The sequence below is a fragment of the Mirounga leonina genome, unplaced genomic scaffold, assembly GCF_011800145.1.
Source record: "Mirounga leonina isolate KUSES-001 unplaced genomic scaffold, KU_Mleo_1.0 Mir_106, whole genome shotgun sequence".
NCBI classification, from domain to species: Eukaryota; Metazoa; Chordata; class Mammalia; order Carnivora; family Phocidae; genus Mirounga; species Mirounga leonina.
In genome coordinates this window covers 2,538,896-2,563,537 of record NW_023270232.1, presented here as the reverse complement: position 1 = coordinate 2,563,537, position 24,642 = coordinate 2,538,896, and the positions used below count along the sequence as shown (strand labels likewise).

The following is a 24,642-nucleotide window of genomic DNA, read 5'->3' as shown; positions in this document are numbered from 1 at the left end:
AGTCACTGACCTAGGAGCTGGCAAGATCTGTAGCCCATTAGAATAGGGGTCACAGCAAGTTTAGTTTAATGCTGAATCACTGAAATTAATAAACTCCATCTTTTCAGTTTCTCCCTATTTAAGAACAGGGTCGGTTCCGGTGTTTGCTGGGCTTGAATGGAGGACAAGAAACTCTAGCAGGAAGAGAGGGGAAATTGGAGGCAGGGATAGAGGCATGTTATCCCAAAGTAAATCGCTTGAGGTGGATAGAGCCAGAGCCAGTGGGAAATAAAGTCTGAGGTTTCTCCTGACTCTTCAGTCTCCTGCAAAGTTACATATTGGTCATGGGGATGGATCTTTGCATCTGCACTTGGACATACGTATGACTGATTTTCCATGGCAAGATCTTTAAAAGAGAAGCGCATGGTTTATATCCATCCCTGAGATTTAAGATTGGTTAGTAGCATTCCTAGTAAAACAATTTGAATTTTATTGTAGTGCAAACCCACAAATATTTCTTTCATGTTTGGTGTGTGTCTGTTGAAATCCTGCAGTCTGGCATAAGCATCTCTGGTTTGAGGACACATGCGACCGGAGGAAGTGTCGTGTCCTCAGTACTTGACTAGACACGTACTAGAGTGTACATCCACAGAGAACTCTAGCACAACATGCTCTTAGAGCTGGGGGCGGGAGACTCTGGAGATCATTTAGTGCAATGGCCTCCATTTACAGATGCAGAACTAAGGCCAAGAGAGGTGATTCAGTTTAGTTAGGGTCACCCAAGGAGTTTATTTCAGATCTTCTGGTTTCTGATCCACAGATTAGATTTCATCCTCATACCAAGTTTATGTTGTACCTTCTTATAGAGAGTAACAACAATAATCTGTGAATAAAAACACCGATTGAATAGAATACCTAACAGCTAATAGGTTGAACATTAATTACTTTTGTTAAAATATAAATACTAATTTTATTAATAAAACTGAACATTACTTACTATCAATAAAGTGTAGTAGCCACTTTTCCATTTATTTATTTTATCTGCAGCCATTTGCTGAGTGCTGAACACTGGTAGACACTAAGATTACAAAGAGAAGACTTGACAATTTAAAAGATGAGGCAGAGTATAAATAAAAGGTGACAAAACATTTTGCAAGGATTATAATTGAAACATGTAGGGAAAACTGTGGAAACTCAAATGAGAGGGGTTTTTATTTTTTATGTTTTATTTTTTATTGAGGAAAGTCAGAAAAGAGGATATAGAAGATGAGGTGCTTGATTGAGTTTCGCGTTATGAAATAAGAATTCTGAACAAGAAGAGATCAGAATATTCCAGAATAATGGTTTAGTGTTTGGAAAAAAAACATAGGGACATCAGGCAGCTGGTGTAGTTTGGGAAATGCAAGTGTTAGTAACAATGGGGACACTATTGATAGGTATAATAATAACTGCTAACATTTCTTGAGCCCTTCTTATTTGCCAGAACTTGCATATCTTTCATCTTTAATTCTTTATAATAACCCTATAATATAATTGCTCTATTATCTCCTTTTTTATAGGTAAGGAAACTAAGAATTGGAAAGGTTAAGTAATTTGGCTAAGGACACATAGCTGTCAAATGATAGAGCACAGATTCAAACACAGTTTTAACCATCTCCACAAACTTTTATGTTATTCTCATTATTTTCAAGAATAAATTTATATAATTTACATAAAATATTAATTTGGGTTTAACTTACAGCTCATTCAGGTCGTTACAGTATGGTGGATAAAGCCTCAGATTAGACTCAGCTCAATTTGATCCTACCAATTACTGCATTTCCTCCTGGGGTAAGATATTTAAATTTACTGAACCTCAGTGTCTTCATATGCAAATGTGTGAACAGTTATTGCGAATGGCATTTGAGACAATAAATGTAAAGTACTTTGGGGCACCTGGGTGGTTCAGTCGTTAGGCGCCTACCTTCAGCTTGGGTCGTGATCCCAGGGTCCTGGGATTGAGCCCCGCATCCGGCTCTCTGCTCAACGGAAAGCCGGCTTCTCCCTTTCCCACTCTCTCGCTGTGTCTCTCTCTGTCAAATAAATAAAATCTTTAAAAAAAATGTAAAGTACTTTGCTGTGGTAGATATTTGACAATTTGGATTCCCTCTCACTCTCAGTCTCACCCCAGCAGGCATTTTCCTGGGGCGACATCTTACTTCCTCAACAATACAGAAGTTCAAGACACTTGGAATCTTTAACCTACTTCTTTGATAAAGTTACTTTAAAAAACCTCATTTCAAGTCTCAAAGTTAATTTTTATTTGTTTTAGTTTTATTTTTATAGCACAGACTTTGTTTCAGAAATATTTTTTAGTTTACCCTGTCAGGATGTTTTCCTGACATTCCATTCAGTACAGCGGCATTCTAGAATAGATTTCATTTTTTTATGCTTGTCTGTTTGTATGTTTTTCATGCCTGAAAAATGTGGACTAGAATCTGTGCTTCTGCTAAGTGTTAAGCATAAAATATTTTTAAAGCTATTTCTGCAGAGGAGAAGGGCATCGTGTTTCATCTTTACCATGAAATGAAGATTTCCCTTTTAAAGGGAAATGTGTCATTTTAAAAGGTTGAATATGATGACACACATTTAAAAAATAAAAAATAAATAACAAAACAACAAAAACATTTTTCTTGCTGTTTAAATTCCATACAGAGCTCCTCTCTGCACTGATAACATTTTCATTTGATTATGAATTAGATAAATTTTCATTTGCTTTAAACCTTATCCCTTAGTATTTGAAGCTTCATAGTTTTTTTGAGGTCAATGTCATGACCTTCCTAGTTCAAATGTCTCCTTTTATTTGTACCATTACAGATTTATATTATGCATATGTTCCCAGCACATTTTTAACAGTTGTTTATGCAAAAACTTGTACAATAAAAGTAATATATTATTCTATAATTCTTTTTAGAGAACATGGCCCTTCCACAGAATTTTAAAGTTAGGAATAAAGGAACAATTCGGGGCAAATCTTCATTTTATGGGTGTGAAAAATAAGGCCCAGAGATGTTATGGAATTTGCCAAATATTACCTTTATCCAGTCTTTCTTTTCTCTATTTATTCAACAAATAACTTTTGAGCTTCTACTATGTGCAAAGCACTGTAATAGATGCCATGAGGGACAAATTGTGTGTAAGAAGTTTCTCTCCCTCAAGGATCATACAGTGTACTGAGAGAGATGCCTTCAGGTAAGCAGTTAACCATAGGGCAAATACTAATGAGTGAGTTCTTCACAAGCCCTTCAGCAATTCCAAAATTGATATCATCATCCTTGTATTGACCTGGTTTTCCCTTTAAAATGACCAGTTCAACACCATTATCTAACCAGTCATACCTGTTGGATGCACACCAGCCTATGTAGTCCTTTTTTCTTTATCTACCCTGAGCATCTGCCAGTCATCATCCTCTCCGGTGTACTCAGTCAGAGTCCTTAAATCTGTTGATTTTCTTCTTCCTGACTGCCAGTGTATTGATTTTAACACCTTTTGTCTTTCTGTATACTCTTGCTGCAACTGTCTAACTCCTCTGCCTGTTTCTGTTTTAAATATCTTTAAATACATTGTGCAGACTCCAGCCATATTGACGTATTTGAATAGTGGTCATTCTGTGTCACTCACTGGCTTAACTTCTGTGATACCCAGTGGTCTATAGGATCAGCCTCATTTCTTAACGTGGCAACAACCTCCAGGATCTGGCTTCCCCTCACACTTTTTATACTAATTACCAAATACTCTTTAAAGACTTTTGCCTTTGCGCAATCTATCTTTGTCCCTTTAGAGTGGCCTTCTCTTTTATCTTTGCTTGGCTGACTCCTACATGTCTTTCAATTCAACTGTTACCTTCTCAAGAATCTTTCCCTCATCCTTAATGGGAGCACTGGCTCCCACTGATCCATGGGTTACCCTGGATACCTCTGTTAAATACTGTGTTTATGTCTGTTTCTAAAATGTGATGTGTGCGTCTCAAAGGCAAGCATTAGGTCTAATGTATCATCAGTCCTTGGTATGGTGCCTGGTATTTAGTAGATAATAAAGATGTATTGAATAGATTGTATTGCATAGAAAATAAAGGGCTCATTAAGGTATCTCATTAATAATTGACGGGTAATTATGGGAGTAGATCATGTGGGCCTTTGAATGCCATGATCAAGAATTTGTTATTAATTCCATCAACAAAGGGAATACACTGAATGGATTTAGAACAAAGAAGGAACATAATTGGACCTTCAGTTGCTTTTTTTTTTTTAAAGATTTTATTTATTTATTTGGGAGGGTAGAAATCACGAGCGGGGGTGGGGGGTCGAGAAAGGCAGAGGGAAAGGGAGAGGGAAGGAGAAGCAGACTCCCTGCTGAGCAGGGAGATGGAGGAGGGGTTTGATCCCAGGACCCTGAGATCATGATCTGAGCCAAAGGCAGACACATAATGGACTGAGCCACCCAGGCACCCCTAGACCTTAAATTTCTTTACTAGAGTAAACACCTTGAGGGTTGGGCTTTTTTTGTTTGTTTCTTGCTCACTATTTTATTCTCAAATAAAATGTGACTTGTGTAGAAGTAGGAACTCATCATATATTTGAATAAACTAAGATGTGTTTTAGAACAGTACTATCTGATATGTCTTTCTGCAATGAGGGAAATATTCTGTGTCTGTGCTATACAATATAGTAACCACTAGTCACATGCAGCTATTGCTCACTTTAAGGAATTGAGGAATTGAATTTTTAATGTTATTTAATTTTAATTAATTTATATTTAAATTTAAAGAGCCACATGTGACTCGTGGCTATTATGTTGGACAACACAGTGTGGACAGTTTTCCCTAGCAGGGTCCCAACAGAAAAAAAGATGGAACACTCAAATTAGGATAATTCAAGAAAATTTATTTATAGATAGACTTTTTCCAAATGTGTGGGCAGCTTTAAGGGAACCACAAGAGAGAGTTCAATTAACTGTGGTGTGACATGGGAGCAATGGTGAGACAGAATTGATGGAAAGACTCGTAGTTAAGATTATAAGCCTGGATCACATTGGAATAGCATTTATAATTGTTCTTTTCAATAAAGTCTTTCCTGACAGTTTATTTACTGATGAGGAATGTGATTGCTTTCCCTATACAGTGCTGTTCTGTGCTGTGTTTTCACAGCATTTTTCCCGCCTGGTATTCCACAGTAAGTGGTACCTTTTCCATTAGCAGGGCTCTGCTGACTTAATGGTGGCTCCTGTCAAGGTTCCTTTAAGAAGCATCCTCTCTTCTGAGCACCTAGAATGTAGGCAGGCTCTGACTGTTATCTGTGGTTATGTTTTAATATCCTGCCCTTTCTATCCCTTACTTCAACATATACAATTCACCTTCAGTCCTAGCTCATTGCTTGATGATTTGTTAAGGCTTTGAAAACAGAAGGAATGAGGGCTTTTAAGCAGGATGGGGCTATTTCTCCTTTATTTATTTTTATGCCATGCAAAAGGAATAAAGAGGCATAAAATGGTTTGACTGAGTGAAATAAATCTGGGTAAATAGAGCAAGGACCCAGTAAAAAGCTGGAGGTGAAAAGAAGAAAGGTGGGGGTGAGGGGATACAGGGAAGGAAGAAGGGAAAACTTTATACTTCCTGTAGTAATAGGGACTATTTATTATTACCTAGAGAACAAAATGTCTTTGACCCAATGAAACATCTTAAATTAAGATTAAGCTCTGGGTAGAAATTAAGAAATCATCTTTATAGTCCTTATTTAATCCCATCAGGTTGTCACCTCCTGTCATCCTTTATTAAAGTTTTGTATGCCACTGCTGTTTGTTCTGAGAAGGTTGACATCTTCTAGTTATTCTGATGAATCTCATCACAGAAACTAATGAGTTTTTATTGTCAACACAACAGGAATCTCCTGTATTATTTCTGATGTCCTATGTGAGGGGTGGGGAGGGGGAGGTATCTCTTCATTCTGTCCCACTCCTGACCCCTTTTACTATCTCTGCTTTCATGAAGTTGAAAGAGACATCCAAGAGCTACGCTGCATGAAACTGGAGAATACGGGCTAGGTTCTTTAGGTAAAATTAGAAACTGTCTTATAGCCCATTGTGTATCTGCTTATGCCATTGCCTTTCATGGCTCTGCATTAACTTTTCATAATTTTCTACTGCTGGCATGGGTAATGCTGGGTAGGGGCTGTTAGGTAACCACAACTTTCATCTGGTTGATTGCCACCATTGCTTTTATTGCTCTGACATCTAGAATTTTATTTGTCTCTATTTCTTCCTTCCTCTTATCTCCAGTTCTTTCACTAGATACAGTCTCCATCATGTACACATTGCACACTCATCCTCAAAAAGAAAAAGTGGCAAAAGACTTAGTAGTCCTCTGTTGTTTCCCCCTAGGAGGCATCCAGAAATGCATGCAACCAATATTATTGGAATTTAGTAGACAGAGGCCCATGGATGCCAAACATCCTGCAGTGTATAAGGTGGTCTCAAATGATGGTGATTTTTTTTTCCATCTTAAATATTAGTAACACCACTGATGAGAAAATCTAGGTATAACTGAGGTTTAGGTGGGTACCAGTGACCTCAGCTAATAGAGGATTTTAGCTGTGCCTTGATGGGTAAATGCTAAAATCTCCTAAAGAATCTAGTATGACACCTTCCTGGCATTTGGTAGGCTCCTAATAAAACTGTTTGTTCTGAGTTAAGTTGTTCACTTTTGAACTAGTCAACACCATTCAATAAGTCCTCTTCAAGTTACTTTCAGGAATAGAAAAAAAAAAGCTATACTTGTCAATATCAAGATTCTAACAGTATTGTAGGAGTGATGAACTTGCATAGAAACAAATATTGGGAAATTTTCAAAATGCTATTTGGAACAAGGAAAGATGAGAGTTTACTCTTGAGGAGAGTTGGTGGGGGGAACTCTTTGTGGAAACCATTGAGGAAGAGGTAGGATTTTAGCAGCAGCTTATTTTGCAGACACTTGCTGAAGTCAAGAGTACATTATATATAAGAACTTGGGGGAAGAGATAGACATGTGTGGAAATATTGTTACTGGGAAGGATAGTACTTGAGATGATGTGACAGAAGATGGAACTAAACAAAGGTTGGGATAGAGTATATAGATGGTCTTGAACTTCTTGTAAAGAAGTCTCTTCACTTGAAGGTATGGATTTATGTGTGAATGTAGTCATCAGGCATAGTATATGACACACTGCCTAATGGTCTATACTTTACCTCAATTTCCTTCTTCATGGAGTCTGTGCTGTAAACTCCCTCAGTTATCAGCTGCTTAAACTTACCTTCCTGATTTTCAAGGTCTCCTCTCAAGAGCCCTATTCAGTTTATTAATTTAAATGGTAGCAATTTTCTTAGAGGTGAATCGCATAATGATTTTTTTCAATCTTTTTTATACAAGATAGCACTGAAAAAAGTATGATTAGATTCAATTCAGTTTTCTCCCACAAAAGTAATGTGTAGAAAATACCAACCAAGGTGACTCTGCTTAATAGCCTAAAGATTTAGGTTAAGGATATAACAGAAAACTGTTCTGCTTAAAGAAATGCAAAGGTGTTGCACAAATTATCTTAAAGAGCCAAAAACAGCATCCAGTTCCTGCTTGAAACAATTTGTTCTTGGAATATTGTAAGCTAAAATTGTGGTCAACTTTTGCAAATTGTATGAATTTGCACTGCATATTTTATTTGGTGTTTAGCAAAACTCCAATATGGCTCTGCATAACTTACACAATACACCATGAAAATGACTTCAGAAACTCCCACGGAAGTTGACAAATTGGGCGTCTAATGCTTTTAAAGTAATTGCGTGCTTTGAGGTTAAAGAGTCGACTTGTTAAGAATGAAGATCAGAGTTTCTTGGAGAGAATGCTCTGCCGACTGCCACACTGAATGCAACCCAGCCCCATATAAGAAATGTTACAGAAGCTTAATGAAGAAAATAATGTGAGCTTTAATCACCATTCTACTTAGTCTTAAGTGAAGTGCTCATGAATCATATGCAATATCATAGCAGTTTTGAAACCTATTCTTGAATTTTCAAGCTGTTATTTTCAGGAAATTTAGAAAGCAAATTGCTAAGTGATAAAGAGTAATCTGATACCATTGCTTATGCCATTTTTTTTTTTTTCTCTTTTGCAGGCTGGAAAAAAGGAAAGGAGTAATACCCTGAATATTGCTATAGACAACATGTGTAAGAAGACAAGAGACCTTCGCAGACAGGTGAGGGAAGAGAGGCATAGAGACAGAAACACCGTACAAAATGAACTTTTTTCCACTGCTAGAATATTTCCTTCTTGTTTTTGTCCTTCTTCAATTAATTTAGAAAACAAAACAAGAGTAAATATGTACCTTCCATATTTACATACCTCAACCATTTTTGTGGCAAACATAAAGTAGAAGAAAGAGCATGTGACTTAATATCAGGCTGAATTACATTCAAATGCTGGCCCTGCCCTCATCAGCTGTGTGATCTCGGGGACAAATTTAATCTTTTTGAGCCTCTCTAAACCTTAAAATGGAATTCATAATACATAATTGGACTGTGAGGATTAAATGAAATGCCTATCAGTGCCTGCTCCCTAGTGACGCCACATGGAGAGCGGGAAGAAGAAGAATTTAATTCTTCTTGGTGAATTTAATCTGTTACATTAGAAACTAGTTTATCATCCATATGCTTATAGCAAACAGCTAGTAATCAGAAATGTACCAATTTGCTCTTTCAGTTATTTTCAGAATGCTTCAAAAATTAGTTGCTGCTTAAGCTAAGGCTACTTTGTAGCCTTAGGTCATCGGTAACATAGGGTTAGGAAGGATTTCATTAGATAATTTAGAAGTCCAGTATTATGCCACAAGTTAGATTATTCCCCCCAGAAATATGAAGACTTAGCTATTTTCAAAGACCTTTGCTTTCCATTATTTTCCACTATATAGTAACCAGAGTTGTTTTTCATGTACAACTTCAACTTGGTCACCATTAACTCATAAAAGAGAAGCAAAAGCTTTTCAACCATAAGCTTTTAATGCAATATATTATTGTAGTTTAATGGGAAGATTTAGTAAAATGGCCTGAGTAATCTTTTAATTCAGAAGTAGATTTGGAAATTGAATAAATAGGGATTCCTCAGCCAGTTAATATTAGCTGTTAAAAAAAAAAACAATTCTGACGGTCGGGGAAATTCCAATTTCTCAACTTTATGGCCTTAATGTGAATTCTATTTCTACTGTCAGCACTTAGAATCATGGAATGTAAGAGTTGAAAAGAAGTTAGCTCAACTTGTCTTATAATGCAGATGAGAAAGCACGCCTGTGGTGAGGTGGCCTGCCTAAGGAGGAAGGGGCATCGAACCTACACCAGGTCATAACCTACACTAAACTCAGGAACTTTTACCCAAAGCGCCATCCTCCCTCTTCATTGCAGGACTTCTATTCTCAATCTTCTTGAGGATTTCTACTCCATCGGCTCCTCTTGGGACTTGGAAAAGCTGTTCTGTGAGCTATCAACAATGTGTCTTTCATTTCTGTCTCATCCCTCTCTATTGCCTTCAACAAAATGTTAATCTACATTTATACCCCCAAAGCTTTAGGAACCATTAATTAAAAAAAAGTCAAGATAAATCAATCCTTTATGTGTCAGATTACTAGATTTAGCAAATAAAAGCACAAGATACCCAGTTGAATTTGAATTTCAGATTAATAACAAACATGTTTAATTATGTCCCAAATATTGCATGGGACATAATTATATTAAAAAATAGTGTTTTTATATGAGATTTAAATTTGACCAGGCATCTTGTATTTTATTTTGCAATTCTACATGTGTTTTCCCCTCACTAACATCAGTGAGATATAGAAAGAACATGGGGGATTACTAATACTTTTCTTTATAGTAAAGGGATATTACCAGCTTGTAAAAAACTGCTGTGTTCCAGAAGTATGAAAATTCTCTATGGTTTCTATGGGTCAACATATTCATTGTTTTGATTAAGTATTGTTGTTTAACAAAGGACTACAAACAACAGCAACCATTTTATTATGTTTCATGATTCCATGGGTTGGCTGGGGGTCAGCAGGGCCATATTTGTACCCTTGACTTATGGTCTCCCATGTAGTGGCAGGCAAATGGTGACTGTGTCTGGGTTCAGGGCTGGGTGTTTGAGGCCTCAGTGCTTCTTCTTCCCACTCTCCATATGGTGTCTAATCTCCTAGGACCCCTTCATGCAACTTCTCTCTCCCACAGGGTAGCCTGGATTTCTTGCATGATAGTTCAGGGCTCCAAGAAAGGAGAGATGGAAGCTGCCAGACCTTCTTAATGCTTAAGCTCCAAAGTGACCGGAATGCTATTTCTTCCCCATTCCATAGATAAGAATGGTCATGAATCCTGTCCCAGGTTAAGAGGACCAACAGAACCTCAAGAAGTGATATGTGTGTACAGGATGATGTGGTATTGTTAGAAATTTGTCTCTGGAGATATCTGTGGTCTTCAATGTCATTGAGGTAGTTGCTATGGTTTGTTTTCAGTATCCTTATTTGCCCTCCCTAGGACTTCATTTTCCATCCTGATGTTTATACTTTTGCAATAATAAAAACTAGTTTAACAGCAACATGAGTCATCTCCACCTTTTCCTATTCTTGCGATGTTTATCAAGCAGTTTGTTTTAAGCATCTTATATATACTCTTGCACACAGGAAGAAGAAAGTCCCTACCCTTAAAATATTTTTCTTTGGAATATTTAATGTTCATATATTGTTGTAGATCTGTTTTTGTTTGCATGTTTATTTTTAGTAAACAATAATCAGAACACATCTTCTTGCCCATTTATCTAATCTCCTTGTTTACCCATGGCTTGTCCATCAGCAACACAGAAACATTTTGGCTTTGGTTCAGAGAATCATTGAATTTCCATGAGATATTTCTATGAGATACATTGTTTAGACAGATCTATGGGGGGGAGGGGAAGCAAATTACACATTTTGGGACAATAAAATGAAATGACCCAGAAAGTGACTTAGTGTTTATTTCTATGAACCTTATTGCTTTGTGACTTTCTTGCCTGTTATCAGAGAGAACAAAGACAAAAGTCCTTGGCATGGTGTTCCAGGTTGTCTGTGATTTGGCCATGACTTTAATTGACATTATTTGTAATGTTCCTTCTCTTTGACTCTCTCAGTTCCTCCTCCTCACCAAACCACACATTAACCTGTTCTCTGACTAAAGAGTCTACTTACTATTCACCAAATTTTCCATTACCTCCCACCCCCAAAACACATGTGTCTTTGTATATATGGCTTGTTTAACTTGGTGCTTTCCCCACTCCTCTTCTTCCTCCACCTAGCCCCTAATCAACCTGAGGAACTTCAAGACTAATGTAAATGCTACTTTTCCCATGAAACCTTTACCATTATCAGTAGCTGGAATTATTATTTTCTTTCTTTCTGGAGCACTCACGCATGCATAGTTCTTTTATAGTAGTGATCATATTCTGCATGTGTTTTTCTTTTTTAATGGATTTTTTTCTTCCCACTGGATGTCATATCCTTAAAATGATAGTTATAACAACGTCTTTCACTTAGTAGTGCTTTGAAAAGCTCTCTACAAACTCCTTACATTAGTCTTTACGTTATTGATTTTTATTTCTGAAACAAGAAATAATGCCATAGTATTACTATCTCAGTTTCTCAGGTGAGTCAATTTACTGAACATCACTTAGCTAACTGGTAGAGCCAAGGTTTGAACCCAAGTCCACCCAACCCAGCCCAAATTGTAACCACCATGTGAGGGGTCAGGGATAATGGCCTTTTCACCCTCAGAACTTCCAGTGCCTAATAAACTGATTTTACCATCCTAATTTTTTTTCTTCCTTACTATTTATTTTACAAGTTTTTTTTAATTAAAATGTTTTCTTCCTTTAGTCTCCTTCCCCATCACTTATTTGAGAACTGCACATCTATTACAATTCTTAGTAAGGGAGGAAGATTTTTAAACCTCATTTCTTTGTTTAAAAAATTAAAACAATTGAATATATTTCATTTCTACTGTATTATGCAGAGTGAAACACACATTTGATTTCACTAAAGGCAGGTTAAAATTTTTATTTGTGTATATTGAGGAAAAAAATTGCCTATTTTATAAATGCCCAAGTAAGGACTTGAGGTATGTCAAATTAAATAGGGTTCTGATAAAACACAAATAAAACAAAAATTTGGCTGACTTTTTAGTTGCTGAGTTGTTGAATTGCTATATGCATCTCTTCTCCATTTTGGTAGTATCAGTGCCACACTTAGAAAAAAATATGTATGTCCTTATACCTCCCCTTCATCATCCTCATAATGAAATAATATTAGCAATCCAGGGCACCTGGGTGACTCAGTAGGTTAAGCATCTTCCTTTGGCTCAGGTCATGATCCCAGGGTCCTTGGATGGAGTCCCACATCAGGATCCCTGCTCAGTGGAGAGTCTGCTTCTCCCTCTGCCCCTCCCTCCCCTGCTCGTGCTCTCTCTCTCTCTCACACACAAAAATAAATAAATAAAATCTTTAAAAAAATATTAACAATCCATAAGATACAAGTATCATTAAGTTGACACGGTAGGTATACGTTGAATTAATTATTAGGTGATTTAGTTGCTAATAGTCAATTGAGTTGTGACAGTCACATTTTGCTATTTGACTTAAAATTACAATGGCATTAATATACACATGTATAATTTTTTTCTAGTTCCCTGAGGACAGTTCTTTTCTGAGACACTTTCTTTTCTTTCCATTCCTCTTCCCTCACAATTTCATTCTTTCTATTCTCTTATATAGTGGTGGTGGAGGCAGTGCTATCTTATAGTTTTCACATACAGCTTTCACTTTTGGGTTTCAATTGTAGAGAAATATATTATTTTATTTGAGATCCCAAACCACTTACATCAGTGGGAAATAGAAAAATTGATGTCTCAAAGCCTGTTATTAAACCATAGTGAGAAAAGATGGAAAACCCCTCAGTTTGATTTTGTGCCTGACATCTTTTATGCCTGGCCACAAACAGATACTTATTGAAAATACATACGTCTAACTCCTATTGGCCTCCCACTAACTTCAGATTTTAGTGCTGCAGCTTCTAAAGTTGTCCTGTTTTTACACTGGCATGTTGGATTCTTCTTTAAAGTTTTTTGTATATCACTCAAGTGAAAGGAAGGAGTTGTTCCATTGGGTGGGAAAATAATATGAAAATTAATAAGATAGAGGCTTCTTACATATTATACACAGGTATAGGTGAGTGTACAATTTAAATGAAAAAAAATCCCATATGTCAGAATGTGCCAGAACATATAAAGAAAACTACTTAGCATAGCATTTGAAGCATTCCATATCTTGTCCCTATATGCATTTCTAGTCCTCTCTCATAATAATTCCTCTTTCAACGTCAGTACAGGGGATGACAGAATCAAATTCAGTAGTGTGCAAAGCAGAAGTGGTAAAGTATGATCATCAATGGGTAGTTTATATAAAATATCAGAGTCTGTTACTTGGTACATGATCAAACAACATTATCACCAGACAAATGTGTCTATTTTATATTAGATTCCCCTGAAAGCAGTTCCTAAGACCAGAGCCTTAGCGCAGGTAGTTTATTTAAGAGACAATTCCAAAAAGCATGTGTAAGAGAACATGCTTTTTGGAATTGTGGAAGAGAACAGGCAGGGAAGGAGGAAAAAATATGCTATTTGGGGTTCCTACTGTAGGCAGCAGGAACTTAAGGATCTCTGAGAAGGGACGGAATGTCTCCCAGAATTGTCTAACCAGTGGATAGAGACCAGGAATTTTGTCTGGCAGCTCCCATCTCCACTGATTGATAGTTGTTCCCAGTGGTGTTCCCTCTTCAGAACTTCCGGGCTGTCTGTGCTTGGGCTGAGACTCTCACAGAGACTTGGAGCAGGCCCTAAGAAAGAATAACAAAGAGAAGCATGGAATGCATTCGAGGTGGGATGTCTTGAAAGGATAAGGAACTGTTCCCTTACAGCAACAGCTGAAATCAGAGACTGGTCCAGTGGTTGAGACATCATCTTTTAATCTTTTTGTCTTATTTTGTTCATTTTACCTGAAATGCTTTCCATTACCTCTACTGTACCTAAGAAATCCTGTTTCAATCCTTACTCTATCACTGTGTTCTAGTCACACTAAATTCATGTGATGTCTTGAGGATCCCTTTATTTATTTATTTATTTGTTTATAGCTTATGATAGTCTTTATTCTACAATGCTATGCTTTCCATTTCCCAACCCCTACTCTTAACAGGTAATTCAGCTTTTAAAATGGAATACATATGTCTCATCTTTACAGAAGGCTTTTTAACCGTAACAATCCAAGTTAATTGTTTCTTATTTATTTATGCTTCTTTTAAGATACTCATCAAACTCTTTTTGCACCTCTCACTCCCTAATATTACCCTGTCTTTGTTATCCTGACATTCCCAGGTTGCTTAGAATGGTGCCTTGCCCTTAGAGAGAAAGCTCAAAGTGCATTTGTTAAACTGAATGAATATACAGCTATAGGAAAGAAGATTCATTTTGCTCATTATATTTGAATTATAGTATGTCAGGTAATTCTGGCCCATTTTCCAACAGAATTTTGAAAGCATTGGCATAAAACTTATTTGTAAACTCATTTTTCAGTCCTTATGTCTTGTCTTACTGAACATAATATCACATGTCCATCGTACACCTTTTCTCATTTACTGTGTTTTGTACTTAGCAACATGTCTTAGTATAAAGTTAAAAAAATGTGTTTCTAACATGGTTTAATTAAAAAAATTAATTTAGCCAAAGCATTTATTTATTTATTTATTTATTTATTTATTAATTAATAATAGTAAATTAGCTGTACCTCAAGCCTCACCTTTGCAACATGTTTTAGCACTTCTGTATGGAATGAAGGATTGAATGAATAGCAGTGAAAACATAGCTGAAAACCTTGGAAAGAAAAAAAAGAACAGGGGAGTAAATACCATTAAAATAAAGGGAAGACAAATGGTAGTACCACAGAGGGGAAATGCACAGACCAAAGCAAATGTATCCACTGCTGTGAGATTGCTGTAACTATTCAAATATTTACAAACATTGGAACAGTGTGGGACAATACTTACTATCTCTCTAGATTTTTCTATGTGACAAAGCAAAATGTATTTTTTTAAAAGCACAAGAGAAGGGTCTAACTTTCTGGGTATAGTTGTAGATGGGAACATACATCAAAGTCTTTTATATGAGAAACAATCACTTTTCAAACCTGTGTCTCAATGTGGTTAATACCAAGTCTTGCATCTTCATGTAATAAACAAATTACTAGAAATAGGAGTTTATTCTCACTGTCTCCACCCCCACTCATCTCCCATTCATTCTTCAAACTATTGCAATAGGACTCCGGCTTCTACTTTTCCACTCAGACTTCTCTCACTAAGTTAATCAATGCCTCTTAGTGGTCAAATCCATTAGACAAGTCTTAGTTCATTTTATTTAATTTACCTTTAAAATTAGACTCCGAAACTCATTATATTTTTGAAATTTCTTTGCTGTCAGTTTCCTGATTTTTCCCTTATTGTAACATTTAATGACTTTCACTTCTCTGTTAGATTGTAGGGACCATGCATTTCCATCTTGCTATATTTTATAATAGCTTGCTCTTGGTAGAAAGGTAAGGAAATGATGTTTAGAAATAATTGTTGAATTGAATGGAATCAAATACACAGAAAAGAAGATTCAACAAGTCCATAATATGGGTACTATAATTGCATCTGGTACATAAGTTCATTTGGAGAGAGCATTGACGTAGATTTATTTGAAAGTTTCTCTTTTAGTTGTTGGTCATTTGCTCTCTTTGTTTTTGACCATCATCTCAGTCTCTTTTTAGATCCTACTCTTTCATCTGCGTGATTCCCATATATGGTAATATTTCCTAAGATTTTATTCTTGGACATCTCCTCACTGTGCATGATCCTATCTGCCTCCTTGGTTTGAATTACCTCCCATATGTATGTTGGCTATTAATTGCATATCTTTAGTGCAGATCTCCTCTTAGCCCTCCTTCTATATATCCTAGTTATAAATGAAAGAAAAAAGAACAAAAGGGAGGGATGATAATTGAAAACTGTTCCCCCTCTGAGATTCCTTCTACTTTTACGTATTTGGAACTAGCATAACTTGTAGTTCCCAGCTCAAGTCCTAACTTGTGATTCGTTGCCTGACTTCTCTGGTTCACTCTTTATGGACATCAAATACATTGTTCATTCACTCAAGGTCTTCCCTTGCCTTGTAACTCCTTAGCACTCTGCACTCTGTCTTAGTAAGTGCTCAGACAATATTAATTAGTTGCTATTAGTGATCTGCCTTTCTGCATGCTAAGCAGATTCTTTCCTTGGGGATTTCCCATAGCCTTTGTGAAATTGTTAGAAGCCAGAAAATCTCACAGTTCTTTTGCCTAAGATGTAACATCTTAGGCGGAGGTATTTTTTTTATCCCAGAAATCTATAATTATTATGGATTTATTATCCTATAAATATTATAGGAAGATGTTTTTTTTTTTTTTTTTTAATGCAGCTACAGTAGCATTCTCATGTAATCCAAAACTAGGGTAATTGTCTATTGGTTTTAAAAAATGCTCTAAAACATAATTTTCACAGAAGGCAAATTATACATTTCTTGTCTGATAGCTACTCATCTCTTTGTTTTATTGTGCAGAGGTTATTAAATTAAATAAGGAGGTTGACTAAAAATTAGAGAGCCACTCATAGTCATTGACACTGTTGGATGAAACTTTTTAAGATACTGTGATCCTTTAGGACTCAATATTACATAAATACAATGCGTTAATTTTCCAATGCAGTGTCAAATTTCAGAAAATATCTGCTGAATAAAGTAATTGCCTGATTGTCATTTATGAGCTTACACATAATCTAATTTAAAAGAACTAATTGTAGCAGAATGTTATACTTGTTTAATAATTTAAGGTGTAAGGGCAAGAATAATTAATGCAGATGAAGAAAATTGGACATCAAACTCATTTATTATTCTCCTTGCTCTATTAATCTGTTATCAACTGGCATAATCGGTGATCTAACTTGGTTTAATTACCATGAAGACTACAATTTAGCTAATCAAAATTTATCATCACTTCCTCCAACAAAGTAGAAAACATTTCATAATTTTGTAATTATGAAAATACATGATGTACAATGTTGTTTGTACACATGCATAAACATTACAATAGTACAATTTCTTTGAGGGAAAATGGAGTATTATCATTTATAATCTGACCTCTGGGCTAGATATAATTTAAGAAAAAAATAGTGCATTTTGAGAGCAAGAGAGCTATTGCTCAATGATTATTTTTCCTTGGATATTTTGTTTGTTTTAACTTTGTAAGTGACATTCATACACAGTCTTAAATATTAGTTCAGAGATTGTGTAAAAATGTGTAAGATCAATTTTGTAACTACTGAGATTGTAAAAACAGGAAATAACATGAACAATTCTCTGAAAAAAAAAGTGAATTTTTTTATTTCTCCTCAGCTCCGTAAGGCTATTATAGATCATGTGTCAGACTCCTTTTTGGATACAACAGTCCCACTTTTGGTTCTCATTGAAGCTGCCAAGAATGGCCGAGAAAAGGAAATAAAAGAATATGCTTCAATATTTCGTGAACACACCAGCAGGCTTATAGAGGTAAGCATGCTAGAACTGTAACTACTCTAAATCCAGGAGAATGAAGCTCTCATTCCCCTTTTACAGTTGAATTGTACTCAGATAAAAACTTTTGAAAACTTATTACAAATGAAGCCAAGTTCAGTATTTTTTATGTATATTTTTTAAAAGGTACACACACACACACAAACTTGTTAAGTGCAGATACTTTGTTTCATCTTTACAAAGGTTTTCTTCCTGTTCTAACATGAAAGTATTAAATACTTACCTCATGCCATTTTATTATTTCTCTACCATCTTTTCATGGCTGTATTACTCTGTCAGCCTTTTCAATTATATTCAACCATGTAACGTGACTATAGAAAAAGAATGCCAGATATACAGGGGTAGAAATATCCGGAATAAATAAGTGGGGATAGTAGATTGGTCCATGTCCCAGTAGAGGCAAGAGGAGATGATACAACTATAATTTCTTCATCTTGGAAGCTGGAAGCATGGAAATGCCCCATAATTTGGGGGCAAGGTGGCATATTGCTGAAAGAGCCATAAAATGCTAGACAATTTCTAGGAAACAGATAATAGAACCTATTGTATTATGAGGCTCAGTAAGGCGGCCACAGTATAAGAGAGTCTGAATGGAAGGATTTCTAACACCAGTAAGGTGACAGTACTCACACGGCCAGGAACCGGTAGTGGAAAGGGGAAACTGTGCTTGATTGGATTCATATACCAGAGCCGATCTACTGCTAGGACTCATCAGTATGACTGCACTGTTGTTTATGGCTAATGTCTGCTCTCATTGGCAGCACCATGCCATACTGATTATTAAATGTTCTGACTGCCACACCTTCATATACTGGCCATGAACTTTGTGGTGAATATGTTTGGGGGCTCAAATTACTTATAAAATCGTGTGAGTCAGAAATAGACACCACCTGAATTAGAATCACAGCATTTTATATAACATCTATTAAAATAGAGGACTTTCCCAATGTCTTTAATGTAGATCCACTGGGAAGGAAGTTTCCAATGTAGCTAGCATTTGCACTATAAACTCTCTGGTTCCTAGTCTTCACATTTAGAAAGTGAAAGGAGTTGATAAATAGATAATTACAGATCATTTCAGCCCTAAAACTGACCTACCTCCAACTCTGAAATCTACTTGGAACTTCCCAAGAACTCTGTGAGACCAGGGTAACTGTTATAATTCCCATTGACCTTAGGTGGAAATAAAGGTACAAACCCAGACCAGACTAATTAGAGCCGAAGCTGATTTCCAGGCTTACAATTTTTAACTAATTCATTCAATTATTTACTATATTTCTCATATTATTTATTCCCTCTTGTATTCATTCCTTAAGTATGTATTCAGTCTTCCCCCCAGGAAAATGTTAAAGTAAGAGGCAAAGCAGAAGGAACAAATCATTAAAGGCACCTAACTAAGTGTAGCTCCTGACAATCATAATCATATTTTCTAAAAATATGTTCTCTAAGCTGAAGGCACACCAAATTATGAAAACAGCTTTTTGGTGAAATATTCTGAAAGTAAAAGTTGATTTCTGCTAAAAAAGTTACATCCCTATTCCTATTTCTTAGTTTAGTGTTGCTGTGAAACATAAAACTCCTAAGGTGCTCAGTAAAGAAGGGCTTCTTGATCACAGTTTTTGGGGAAAAATTCTAAAATCTCTTAGAGATTTTACAGTTCTGAGAAATCCATAGATAAGAAGGCCTCTTTAATTTAAGTCAGAATTTCCCCAAATCAGTTTACCTAAGGAGCTCTTCCTTCCATGACACTTATTACTAAAGCTGTGCCTTGAAGGAATGCTTGAGAATGATACCTTAATTTTTTGTGAAATGATGGTTTATTATTATGAAGACAGAGCTCTAATAATGTTTTAAAAATTAAAGGATCTTGAAAATTCCATATTTCACATGAATATTGAAAGAATAAAAGATTTTGTAATTTTGAGCTCCTGGGGGACTGAGAATGAGTTTCATTTAATGTTGAAAGTCCCCTTAATGCATATAATGAGATTATGCGAGCTTTGGAATCACAGTTCTTATTCTTATTCTTATTCTTCGTATTACTTAGAAACTGGCCTAAGTCATTTTCAGTTCCAGTTAGCTTATGCTACATAACACACCATCTCCAAACGTAGTGGCTTAAAACAACCATTTATTATTCTTTCACTGATTTGTAGGTTGACTGGGCAGATGGGCAACTCTCACTTAGGTTCTCTCATGTGATTACTGTCAAATATTGGCTGGGTATGGAGCCCTCGAAAGGTTTGACTGGGCTTGGCATACAAGATGTCACATTCACATGACTGAAAGTGCATGAGAGCTATCAGCTGGGAGCTTAGCCATGGCTCTTCCCTGGAGGACCAATACATGGCCTTTCTTTGTGGCTTCAGCTTCTTGCAGAATAGTTGCTGGTTCAGAGATGAGAGATCCCAAAAGCAAGTCAGAGACAGGAAGTAGATACTGATATCCTCTTAAGGCCTGGGCCCAGAAATTGGCAGAATACCACTTCCACTATATATTATTGGAGCCTGACCAAACAGATGGGGAGGCAGAGAGGTGTGAGACTTCACCTCTCAGTGGAAAGAATAGCAAAGTATGTGGCCACCTTTATTCTACTATACTTCTCTTCTCAGGACTTCATTTGCTTTATATAAAGTGAAGGTTAACGAGATAATGTCTAAGGTCACTGTCAGTTTCTAAAATTCTATGATAAATACTTTTTACAATTGAGAGACTTCTAATTTTCTTTTTATTTTTTTTAAAGATTTTATTTTATTTATTTGAGAGAGAGAGAGAGAAAGGGGGAGGGGCATAAGCAGACTCCCCGCTGAGCACGGAGCCCAATGCAGGGCTCCATCTCACAACCCTGAGATCATGACCTGAGCCAAAATCAAGAGAACTGACTGAGCCACCCAGGCGCCCCAAGACTCCTAATTTTCTTACAGCTATAGACTTTGGAGAAAATGAAAGTGGTTTTTAAGTATACAGCTTGCCCACTAGGTTGTTTGTATATATATCAAGAAGAAAAAAAAAAAAAAGAACACTGCATTTATCTTCCAGGAAACGTTCTTTGTGAAAGGAGCTATCTAACCAAGGCAACAGAGAAAATCATCATTAATTTACTACAAACGTTGATCCAAAAGTGTCTGTGACAGAGTCCAGGGAAATAGGAGAGCTTAAATATATGTTTCAGAAGACATTGTAAGTTTACTTTGTATAGATTGTTTCCAACCCTCCACCTTTGTTTTCCCTACTCCTCCTCCACCCAGACTACTTAGACTCATCTTATTCCCAAACTGGGTAATTTGACAGAGCAGGACAGAAAATCTTAGATTCTGAATGACTTCAAGGAAAAGCTATTTTCAACATGTCTGGGTTTTGATACCTCAACTGTGTTTGTCAGAGAAATCTAAAATCAGTGAACTTGTTGCAGTAAGACTTGGAAAAGTCCATTTTTAAAGAATTCCTATCAGATCTTTGAAGAAAAACTCCATGTTGTTAAAGGAACACTTTAGATAGTGGTTAAAATTGTAACTTTTACCAAAAAAAAAAAAAAGAAAGAAAAAAACCCTGGATTTGAACACAAAGAAAAAATAATTAGGCAACCAAAAGGATTTGGGGTATTGGAGAAAAGAAAGTGGGAATGAGGAGAAGAGTGGCCAGTAAATTGGGCCTGAACTTTCCCATCCTCTAGTGGGGTCATGTCTGAGGTCTCCTGTTATATTATCATGTTTGGTATAAAATGATCATGGGTGAAATGATGGTTATAAAACCCTGGGTAGTGTCAATAACTGGAGAACCTAGATCCTTATGGCTAATTTTGTTTAGTTATGCTGAACTAAGTAATTATTATGCAAAGCTTATCCTACTTTGCACATCCAAGTTACTCTATGTTTTTGGATCCACCAAGCCACAGTAGGGATGAGAAGAAGGAGTCAAAAGGTTGGCATTTTAAAAATCATCTTTACATCGTGATTAGCAATTTAATGACAAATATGCTCATTGAATTATGCTCCCCAATATTTGATCTTGCACTGATGGTGAAATAGGGCACCATTAACTCTACTGACTTCCACCAATAATACCTATTAAACAGGAAGTTTAAAATATTGATTTTACCTTAAAATTTAAAGTATTCACTAATTCTAGAGAGTAAGAATTTTATCTGTCGTCACATTGAGCCTATTCTGTTAGCCAAGTCTATGCAGCTAGTACTCCATAAATCTGCACTGAATGAAGGAACACATTCATAACACTAACTCACTTTTGTTTCTCTCTAAAAAGTTAACTTCCAATAACTGGACTTGGGACCATGTCTGAGCCCAGTTACTTGGTAGGGTGCCTTCCTATTCTACTGCGCATGAATACTTGAAAATAATTCTTCACAATGATATTAGCAAACACCTTTGCCATCAATTATCAAAAGCAAACACTATAAACTCTACTCCAGATCTCCTGAGGGAATATGGAATATGTCACAATAAGATAACATTTTTAAAGACCTTTGCCCACTTCAGAGATAATAGTTTGTAACTTTAATGTGATAATATAATTGTTATTCAGAAGAATGCCATTGCATTCAATACATGCATTGCTTATTACAATGGCTGTTATTTAATATTTCTTTAAAATTAATTTCTAAAAACTCCACTATTATTCTTGAATCATACTACAATTTGTTCTCAGTGATCAGTTCATGCTGAACACTACATAGTTGCTACAAACTAAAAAGGTAACATCTCCAGTCTATCCCATGGATTTTACCATGTCAATTATCATTAAATATGACAGTGTTAATGATCTAGGCCTGAAGATTTTCTGTGAATTAGAGAAGTTTCTCCATGTGAAAAGCTAGCTTTGTCAGTGCTTTGACTTATTCATCAAAAATTCATCTGTCTTGATGCACCTTATTTTAGTAAGTTTTATGGGAGCCTTTCATCAAAAAGGAAAAAGTGGGTGGACATTTAATTATAATACTTTCCTCCAACCTACAAAGCTGATTGTTCCCACTCACAAAATGGCGAGCCAGATTTAGCAAAGCCCCAGTGCCAAGAGAGAAGGCTGTAGAGGGGACTCTTGCTGTTTGCAAGAAGTGCTTAGATCTCTCAGCTCTACTTCTATCTTTGCTTTTTAACAGAATCCTGTTCGAATGTCACACATTGCTTTAATTGATCATCTGTTATCAAATAAGAATATGCTCAGTTACAAATAAATAAAGCTTTTAGAGTCCCATCTCGTTCTTCCTCCTCCCCCCAAAAAAGAAAAAAATTGAAAAAATAAAAAGAACAAATCCATACTTATACTTGTGCACAAACCAACAACTGTTCTCAGTGAGCATCTTGGCAGCTCTCCTCTTTTGTTGGGGAAGGGATGTTATAGCTAAGTCAGGAATGCTTTTGCTTATATAGAGCACAGGTGTGACTGCCCACTCTCTGGATTAGAAACTGTTCAACATCTTAATCCTCTTTCAGCTAAAGCTCATGATGACCATGATCCTTAAAAACCTAACCTGAATATACAGTGAGTGACCTTTCCATGTTGGAGAGGTTTCTTTATAAATTTCCCATTCATGGTGTTTGGAATGCAGGGAAATGGGGAGTAATACAATTATAGAAAAGTCAGAGCCTTTCCATAGTCAGATGTAGGTATTTTTGAATGAGATATTAGTGTTTTGGAATTAAGAGGAGGGAGAAAACTATATGGGATTAGAGTAGTTTGGGAATTTAGTAGGAAGTAAACAATATAAGTAATATTTACATCAAAACTTGATGACTAGGCAGGAGTTGGATTTGAAAAAACTAGAACTCCAACTTGAGATACAAGTGTGACTAAAGTCACAATGCTCATTCCTATGTTCCAGGAATGTATTAGAAATGAAATCTAGGTCATTAAGTTGGCCGAAGCATGAAATGTGATAAAGGCAATTGATCAATACCCTTGAATATTTGATTGCCAGGGTGAATAGGTTAGATTTCATCTTAAGAACTGGATGATCCAGTAATGTATTTGGAAAGCTGCAGTTGCTTCTCACCACAGAAGGGACTCAAGGGAAGCCATATTTTAGGAGAGTTTGTGTATGGATTATTTCATATCTGGATATAAAAATTTTCTGACTCCCAATAATTGATTAGAATCTCATGAATATAAACTGGCATTTAAAAAGACTGCATTTAAAGCTTAATTTAATCTTATACATTAAAGAGAGATAAAACTAGATTTAATCATGAACTTGGAACATAAAAGCAAGTGACTCAAGACTTAATGGCATTAGATTGATGCTATCCAATAGAAATAGAAAGCAGAATACAAATATAATTTAAAATTTTCTAGTAGTCACAGTAAAAAAAAAGTAAAAATAAACAGGTGAAACCAATTTTAATAATGTGTTTTATTTAAACCAATATACCCCAAAATTTATCATTTCAATATGTAATAAATATAAAAACTTTACTGAGGTATCTTATTTTTTTTGTACTAAGTCTTGGAAACTTGGTGTATATTTTACATATGCAGCCTATCTGAATCTAGACTATCCATATTTTTAGTGTACAATAGCCATACATGGCTCATGGCTATGTCTTAGACATACAGGTCTAGATAGATGATTTGCAAGTTGAAGACAGGAGTATATTCATTCATTCATTCAACAAATATGTCTTTTTTATTTTTATGTTAATCACCATACATTACATCATTAGATTTTGATGTAGTGTTCCATAATTCATTGTTTGTGCATGCTCCATGCAGAACGTGCCCTCTTTAATACCCATCACCAGGCTAACCCATCCCCCCACCCCCTCCCCTCTAGAACCCTCAGTTTGTTTTTCAGAGTCTATTGTCTCTCATGGTTCGTCTCCCCCTCCGATTTCCACCCCCCTTCATTCTTTCCCTTCTGCTATCTTCTCCTTTTTTTTTTTTTTTTTT

At 36.0% G+C, this 24,642-nt stretch overlaps 1 protein-coding gene across 1 annotated transcript in view; it reads left to right on the top strand.

Moving 5' to 3' along the window:
- Positions 1 to 24,642, top strand: part of LOC118017833 (catenin alpha-3-like) — a 1,833,615-nt gene that overhangs the window by 964,652 nt on the left and 844,321 nt on the right. Inside the window, exons 9-10 of the mRNA XM_035016112.1 lie at positions 8,157 to 8,237; positions 17,563 to 17,715. Coding sequence (XP_034872003.1) covers positions 8,157 to 8,237; positions 17,563 to 17,715 — 234 coding nt within the window. The remainder of the gene's footprint in view (positions 1 to 8,156; positions 8,238 to 17,562; positions 17,716 to 24,642) is intronic.